This window comes from Neopsephotus bourkii, unplaced genomic scaffold (genome assembly GCF_033783945.1).
Source record: "Neopsephotus bourkii isolate Nb327-2 ecotype Australia unplaced genomic scaffold, CSIRO-AGI_Nbou_v1 NB_1358, whole genome shotgun sequence".
In the NCBI taxonomy this organism is placed as follows: domain Eukaryota; kingdom Metazoa; phylum Chordata; class Aves; order Psittaciformes; family Psittacidae; genus Neopsephotus; species Neopsephotus bourkii.
This window is the reverse complement of record NW_026901837.1, coordinates 360,182-368,892: the sequence shown is the minus strand read 5'-3', so window position 1 is coordinate 368,892 and position 8,711 is coordinate 360,182. Positions and strand designations below refer to the sequence as shown.

Genomic DNA, 8,711 nt, shown 5'->3' with positions numbered 1-8,711 from the left:
TGGCTGAAATGTTTGTTAGTTTTATTCTGTCAACACACCAAATACATTTTAAAATTCTATTTTGCACTTAGCATTTCTAATAAAACTGTGTAAATAACAGCTTTTCCCTTTGTAGGCAGTCACAAAAAAAGCTAAAATGCCATTGAATTAAACAAATTACTTAGCTTCAGATTTGAGCTATGGGGTTTTTAGCAGAATTAAAGAGAGAAATCAAAATGAAAAAATATTATTTTCACTTGCTAAATTTCCTTCTACATGAATAATCAAGTGATACAGATTAATGAAGGATATGTTTTGGCAACAGATAGCATGCATTTTTTGCCCCATTATACACATAGCTTTAATTAGCATAAATATACTGTAGCACATTGAAAAACTTGAAATATGTAGCCAATTAGAATTTTATTTCAATATTCAAGTGAATGTAATTCTCTAATTTACTCTCAACTTGTTGACTTTAACATTTAATTTGGTAGCTAGTGATAAAATTATCTTAGATCCATACTGGTGGAGAATTTATGAGAGTTTTGAAGAACCCTAAGTATTCCTTAATCCATTTTGAAGAAGGAGGTACGGAGTGGTTGGCATTTTACGTTTTATTACATGAATATCATCAGAACTGTTATTATGTTCAGCATCAGCAGTCATGCTTAAATTATGGATGTTTTATTTGAGGTTTGCTGGTTGTCAAAATCAGCTTGAAAGAATCATAATAAGTATTTGGGTATTGTCTCAATGAGAATAATGCTGTCTTGAAGGACGCTAGCTGGCCATGTATATAGTGATGTTTAGAGGCAGTGACTGAGAAATTTAAAAAAGGAAAAAATACTCAAATTTCTCATAGACTGAATTTCTTACTGAATTCTTCACTCGAATAGATATGTGAAAGCAAAATGTACATTTACTAAAACACAGTACAGCAATATTATTGAAATTGACTACTGCTCTAAGGGAGCCTACAACTCCCATGACTGTCAACATTTCAGCTGAGTAGACAAACTAGCAGAACAGTGGGACTTATAAAGTCCATGATATCAGCAAGGTTTATAAACATATATTCCATTCTGGATTGTTTTCAAGCTCATTACCAGTGCTTCTAAAAGACACTCCAAGTTCTTCAGCTTCCTAAAAGCTAATAGGTGCTCTTTATAAGCTGTGCATCAATTGTAGTTTATCTGGATCTGTGTAGTTAAAACGTTGATCAACCCTAAATATTTTCTGATACTTCAAGCATCCCTCAGTGTTTATATAAACATATCAGTTGGACTATATTCTCTGACAGGAACCAGAGTTAAATATATCATTTTTTTTTGTAACACGTATGAACAATCTTCTGAGTTTCCTTTTCAATGTGCATTTCTTTCTTTCCTGTGAAACTCATTTTTATTCTACACTACTGTTGTAATTGTCATGCTGAGCTATGCTGGCAATAGGTTGGGCCAGTTTGGTACAGCCAAACATTAAAAAAAAAAAAACGGCCAATTGCCAGACTGTTAAAAGCATTTTCAGCCAACACATTTGTTAGTCCTGATGATTTTAATCCTGGGGGCTGAGGAATTTTGACTCAATAGCTAGTTCTTTTTACATGGAAAAGTAAACCGGGCTTGTTCGGTCCCCACATTCAGAGAAGGCTCATACCTTGTGGATAGTAGGATGCAGACACATGGCAAATTTATAAACCCCACTAAAATAAATAATTACTTGTTGCTCTATATAGTGCAGATGTAAGAGAACATATGGCAATTAATGACATACACCAAGCTTCCACAGGTTTTTATTTTTAAACCAATGTTCAAGTGCAATACAGAGTTATTCTGCGTTTGTGCAGCTGTGTTTTAGCTCTCAGTAGGCAGTTTGCTGGCTTTTTCCAGGCTTGTAGAAATGGGTATGTAGTAAGATAGGCATGAGCACACATGCGATTCTTACAAGACTCCTTACAAGTTAATAGACTTCTCTTTTTAATTTTTCCAACATATAACAACTAAATATCCTCATTTTACTCGTGTTACCTTAATAAGGAGCAGCCTATACTTTTCTTCTTTCATATGATATTTTTCCTATAAAGTCTGTTGTGTCATTGAACTGCACACGTACCCACCTACATGCTCATTTTCTGTACTATTTTCTGTTGTGTTTCCCACCAGCTAAAAGAAAGATAAAAGGGCAGTCACTGACCGTGGTACTGTCTTCATTTTAGTTTCAATATATCCTGATTCAATTTTGTAAAGCTTGTTTGCTGGTTCATTTAACTGAGGTATTCCAGTCTCCCTCTATACTTGTGAAAATCTTTGGAAGCAATGAAATCTTGCCCCACTCATGTATCTGTAGTTTTTGTATCAGCCTCACCGAAAGTCTCCTGACATCTTCACCTTACTCATTTCTGGCCAAAACCAGGCTTTGAGGAGTGTTTTGTTTCAGTTAGATTTCTGTCAGAGGAATTTAATCATTCTTTGAGGTTTAATATAGGCACTAACATAAGACTTCTCTCCCCTGCCTCCCCAAGGAGTATCTCTTCTGAGGAAAACTAATTTGAATTCCTATCTCTAGTGTTTTTGTTCAAAAGACTGTCTCTATTTCATTATTGTTTAGGAATCTCACAGTCCCTGGAGCTTTTTTAGTCAATCAATACAAGTTTCACACAATCCAGCTGACGTCCTGTGACTACTACATATAACAATTTCTGTAAATACCTCCTACCTGTCTTGTGCTTTGAGATACTTGAAACATTTGCCTGTTATTATTTACGGACTAGAAGCAATTTGGGAAAAGAACAACACTCATTTTGTGTGTTTATAATGTCTCACAGAGAAGGTTGGAGTTTTTGCCTTACACAATTTAAATTAAAGCTCAGACATAAATAAGGAAAAAATATTCAGTGCTGAACTGAACATTATTTCCTTTAATATACTGTATAAGTATATACATATTCACATATACATAGAGTGCTTGTTTAATGACATATTTGAAGATAATCACTTTGGATAAGAGATGGCCATTTTCTAATCTGACGTTTATCTGATTATTTTGTCTGATGCTATTAGAAAATCTGATGATTTAATGTTATCTCTGAATGCCATACTAGATTAGAGAGGATTAAAGCCAAAATTAGCATTAAATGGGAGTTCACTGTATATGTACAGCTTCTATCATGAAATTTTCTTAAACATATTATTGGTCAATGGAATAGCATTTTACTGGTACAAATTAACAGAAATGAGATTGTTTACCTTTCCAAAAAGCTTTTTTGTTCAATGAAATATAAGAATGTGTTATAATTATCAGTTTGAAATGTCCTGATTACAATATTTTATTTTTTTTTCTGAATCATGGATGGTGGCAAATGCCCCATGAGGGTGGTTGCAACAGTGGAAGCAGAGACGGTGGGGCTGGATAGATCATCTCTCAATTGTTTAAACTCCTGGGACAGTTTTTTCACAGCTGAAATGATGGAAGGGGTGAGATTGTCTTTGAAATCTCTGAGATGATGAATCATTTCATCCACAGTTAGTGGTACTATGTCATTCCAGATTAGTGCACTCTGTGTAAATTTCAGCTACATGGGCTGTGTACATTCGACCTAATCTCTATCTATGGATGCATTCCTGGCATCCAGCCTGTGATAGATCATCTCTACAATGGCTGATTCCCCAGAGACTGGATGCCTTTCTCTAGCATAGTCTGCTTGGCCAAACAGCTCATGACATCGTCCTTGTACAGAAACCTTTCTTTCACAGCTGCCAAGAGCCGCCTCCAAAGACTGAGGGACTTTTTCTCTCTTGCAATTGCTTTGTCAATCCCGCCTTCTCTAGCAAATGATCCCAGCTGCTTGGCTTCTGTGCCTTCTAGTTCGTCACCATCGGCTCCGTTGTCCCAGCATCGGAGCAACCAGGTGATGATGTGCTCCCCTGATTGACGGGTAAAATCTTTTCACATATTCTGTAGCACAGTTGAGGTCTGGGATTGAGAAGTCAAATCTTCTTCTTCTTCTTCCTCTGATTCACATACTAATAACTCCTGATCAGATGCTGTTCTGGGTAGTAAGTGCATTGTTTCTTCATCTTTCTTCACTATACGAATTGGTTTTTGTGCTTCTTTTTTGCTTTTCCACTTGCGTACAGGGGCAACCAATATTGGCATGAATTGGTCCTCTGGTTTAGCTTCAGTGATTGTCACTGTGGTTGGAGCAGATGCAGTATCTGTTGTCAGGGTTGGTGCGTGCTGTGTTTGGGGTTTGAGTAGCACCAGCAGCTGTGTTGTCTGTTGCTGTCAGGATTTGACTAGCTGCTGTACTTGTTCCTGGAGTTGGTGTAGTTGCTGTTCTTGGAATTGGATTAGCTGCATTGCCTGCTGTATTCAGAGTTTGGGTAGCTGCTGTACTTGTCGCTAGGGTTGGTGTAGTTGCTGTACTTGGAGTTAGAGTAGCTGTGTTATCTGTTGCAGTCAGAGTTTGAGTAGCTGCTGTACTTGTCTCTAGGGTTGGTGTGGCTGCTGTGTGTTTGGAGTGGGAGTAGCTGCATTGTCTGTTGCTTTGCCATCAGATCCAGAGACATTTTTTTCCCTTTGGAGATGCTGGGTTGTGTTGAACAGGGCTCTGTAAGCATAGGCCAAGCCCCAGCACGTTGCCATGATTTGACCATCTCTGGTATGACCAGGATGACAACACACCTTATTTAAGTGTTTTACTAATTTTTCTGGATTTTGCCCTTGTTCAGTGGTGAAGTTCCAAAGCACTGGAGGGGCCCACTGGCCTATATACTTGCCCATACTCTCCCACACACCTTGTCACTCATGACTGTCCAGCTTCAGGAAAAAAATTCTTGGTCCTCTTATATAATCATCTAACCCTAGACAAGACACAAACCTAACTCTGTTTAACTTTTGAAATCAGATGAAATGGTCATGGGTAAAACACACTCTGTATGTGTACCAACATGCTGATCCCCATCACAATCAGCAGGCAGGTCTCAAGGGTACCCAAAGGCCATTCAAAACCTTCAACTCTCAAATGATGCTGTAAATAGTCTGGTAGGGGGACTGGGAATGTAAAGGAATGTCTCCTTCATAGGTTGATCACCTGAGGAGGGGAAAAAAATGTGCAATTGCTAAGCACTTCTACTATATACCTCCCAAAGTATAGAGATGTTGACCACACTGGGAATGCAAGCCAGATCAGTTTCATGATCAATGATTCTATTGTATTGCAAGTCACTACCATAAAGTACAATGAAACAAGAACCTTAGTCCAAGGGCCCCAGACAATAAACACTAACATAACAAATACCAGCTGTAAGGTACCGGCTGTAAGTAAGGTACGACATGCTGAAACTGTGAGATCAAGAGCAACAACTTTGAGAGCCAATAAATCAGCATTGTGACGAGTGACTATTAATCCAAAACAATTAATGCTTATCACAAATACAATTAGATACACTCCAGTCATATCTGTCATTATCTCAACCCTTCGTGCCCCACGCTGGGTGCAACAAAGAACTGTCATGGTTTAAGCCCAGCCGGCAACCCGGAATCACACAACTGCTGGCTCACTCCCACTGACCACTTCCCCTCCCCCCCTGCTCCCTGAGAGATGGGGAGGAGAATCAAAAGAATGTGACTCCCACGGGTTGAGGTAAGAACAGTCCAGTAACTAAGGTATCACACAAATCATTACTGCTACCATCAATAATAATAATGATAAGGGAAATAAGAAGGGAAGAGAATAAAACCGCTCACCATCTGTCGATCGATATGCAGCCTTACCTGAGCAGTGATCTAGCCCTTCCACGTAACAGCCCCCAGTTTATATACTGGGCATGACATGCTGTGGTATGGAATACTTCTTTGGCTAGTTTGGGTCAGGTGTTCTGTCTTTGCTTCCTCATGGCTTCCCTCTCCTCCCTGGCAGAGCATGAGACTCAGAAAGTCCTTGGTCAGAGCAAACATTACTGAGAAGTAACTAAAAACATTGGTGTTAACAGCAGTGTTCCTAGGCTGAAAGTCAAAAACACAGCACTGCACCAGCTACTAAGGAGAAAAACGACTGCTACTGCTGAACCCAGGTCAAAAAGCTTTCTTACTGTGAATACCCTTTTTTTTTTTTTTTTACTGTACAAAAGAAAGAGTTAATCCCATTTCATAAACAGATGCTTAGACAGTAACATACAATAGCTTTTTAAACTGTCGCACTATGCTAGTCGGTTAAAATCTTCTTAGTCACTACGCTTGTCAATGATAAGAATGTCATTTAGGTTTCTGTGTTTTGGGGTTTTTTTTTTGCTTTTAGGTGTGATGGGTTTTTTTGTGTTGTTAGTTTGGTAGGGGTTTTTTTATTTTTTTTCCGCTTGACAATCACAGTTTATTTTTTTAGTAAAGGCATTTTCTCTTTTGGAAAAATGACAAGGAATGCATTCCTCATAGTTAATGGCTATTATCATTTCAGTTTTACAGATGATAGATTTTCTTATAAATATCCTCAAGGGTGATCTTTGCTGTCAGTGTCTACCTCATGCTCATCTTCTAAATCTGGACATAGTTTGTACACATTTCCAGTGTCTTGACTGGGATAACTATTTTTACCTACTTAAAATATTCAGCTTGTTTCTGAAAATGTTTTGAAGGAGGTAATTTTTATGTTTGAGCTATGAAAAAAAAGTTATTCTCTAGGTTTATTCATTATTTTAGGAATAGAAGGGTGTAATAGAAAAGGCCTGGGAAATTTCTTCAGACAGAGGGAAAGGTTATGTATTAGAACTTATTTTTCTTCTCACATAAAGAGATGTTCTTTACAGTTTTCATTTTGTTTCTAGTGAATACATTTCCAGTACATTTAGGAATGTGAAATTATGGAAAAATCTGTCATGTAATTTTAACTTTAAAATCAAGCAACATGTTAGTTTACTCAAATATTAAAAACTGAAAGCATTTTGAAAACATCATTTCTGCTTGTGAGAATATTTCAAATGCAAAACCCCAAGCATGTCAAGCTTACAAAACTGGTTACATTTGTATTAGTTCAATTTTCAGAGAAAAAAGACTGTCAGTAGCAGATATTTATATTTTGTTTTAAAAGCTTTCCTGTAAAATACAAAAGAAAATTTCATCTTTATAGACTATGGAGAAATGCCTAGAGTTGTGGGTAAATTTGAAATTCCAAATTAAATTTGGATGGGGTTCTTTTTTTTTGTTTATTTTTTATTTTAATGGAGATATATAGAGTATGTATTTATGGTTAAAACCTATATACAGATGTCAGAAGGATCCCTCTAGACTGCTGATCTATAGCTGTATAATAAGAGATACTATAAAGCTATAGTAAAGGACATTGTATCCTGGACCTGATAGGGTGATAGGACACTGAGGATAATTCCTTTGACATCAATGTGTAGATAGGGTCTCAGAAGTGTTTTCTTTCTGGCATTATTCTATTGGTGGGAATGCAAAAGCAACTAAGATGGCAATGACCATATAGAGTCTATATCTTGCAGTGTAAGAAGGGGGAAGAAGAGAAAAAAGGATTCCAAAGAAAAATTCAAGTAGTAAGAGAACCAGTGTAGAAGTTTCTATGGAAAATACATGGGATAAAAGTGCTTAGGGAATTCTTTAAACAATATCAAGGACACAAGCACAAACTATTTAAGCTGCATAAAGTTAGGATGGTCATGATAGATCAGCTGAACTTTATTGTGAAATCCTGCAAAATGGAAAAGTAAATGAAATGTAAATATAAAATGAAAATTTAAGCTGGAGAAATGATGTCCTGGGTTCAGCAGTAGCAGTCATTATTCTTTTTAGTAGCTGGTGCAGTGCTGCGTTTTTGACTTTCAGCCTGGGAACAGCGCTGTTAACACCGATGTTTTTACTTACTTCTCAGTAATGTTTGCTCTGACCAAGGACTTTTCTGAGTCTCATGCTCTGCCAGGGAGGAGAGGGAAGCCGTGAGGAAGCAAAGACAGAACACCTGACCCAAACTAGCCAAAGAAGTATTCCATATCACAGCACATCATGACAAGTATATAAACTGGGAGCAGTTACGCAGAAGAGGTATATCACTGCTCAGGTAAGGCTGGGTGTCGATCGGCAGGTGGTGAGCGGTTGTATTCTCTTCCCTTCTTATTTCCCTTATCATTATTATTATTGGTGGTAGCAGCAGTGATTTGTGTTATACCTTAGTTACTGGACTGTTCTTACCTCGACCCGTGGGAGTCACATTCTTTCAATTTTCCTCCCCATCTCTCCGGGAGCCAGGGGGGAAGGAAGCTGGGGAGTGAGAGAGCAACTGCACGTTTGAGTTATGGCTGGGCTTAAACAGATGACTAAGTAAAAGTATTGACTAAACTTTGTTAAGTCATGTAACAAATTGTGAGTAAAATATATTTAAAACTACAGGTAAAGAGTGCGGAGCCTTTTCCTAACTCTAACTCATGTTGTACAAGTGTGTATCCATGCGTACATTCTGGAAAAAGAGCAAAAATCAGGATGTTGGTACGAGTTCTGAGAACAGTGCCCAGTGACATTACAGCAATGGTCAGACAAATGTTGTTTTGCACCTGCACTGGGTGTAGGCTGCAAGGTTTTTGTGGTGGGGGCTCAATGCACTGGAGGAGAGATTTTATTACAGCCTGTGGAAGTTTTAGAAGAGATTCTAGTGGGGCAGGTGTTTCCCTGCAGCGTGCAGAGGACCTCATGCTGGAGCAGGGGAGAAGTCTGAAAAGGAA

At 38.0% G+C, this 8,711-nt stretch overlaps 1 protein-coding gene across 1 annotated transcript in view; it reads right to left on the bottom strand.

Annotated features, from left to right (window-relative positions):
• Positions 1-4,497: 4,497 nt before the first annotated feature.
• LOC133219500 (uncharacterized) overlaps positions 4,498-8,711 on the bottom strand; it is a 199,967-nt gene continuing 195,753 nt past the window's right edge. The window contains 1 exon segment of the mRNA XM_061366858.1: positions 4,498-4,992. Coding sequence (XP_061222842.1) covers positions 4,898-4,992 — 95 coding nt within the window. The 3' untranslated portion in view covers positions 4,498-4,897.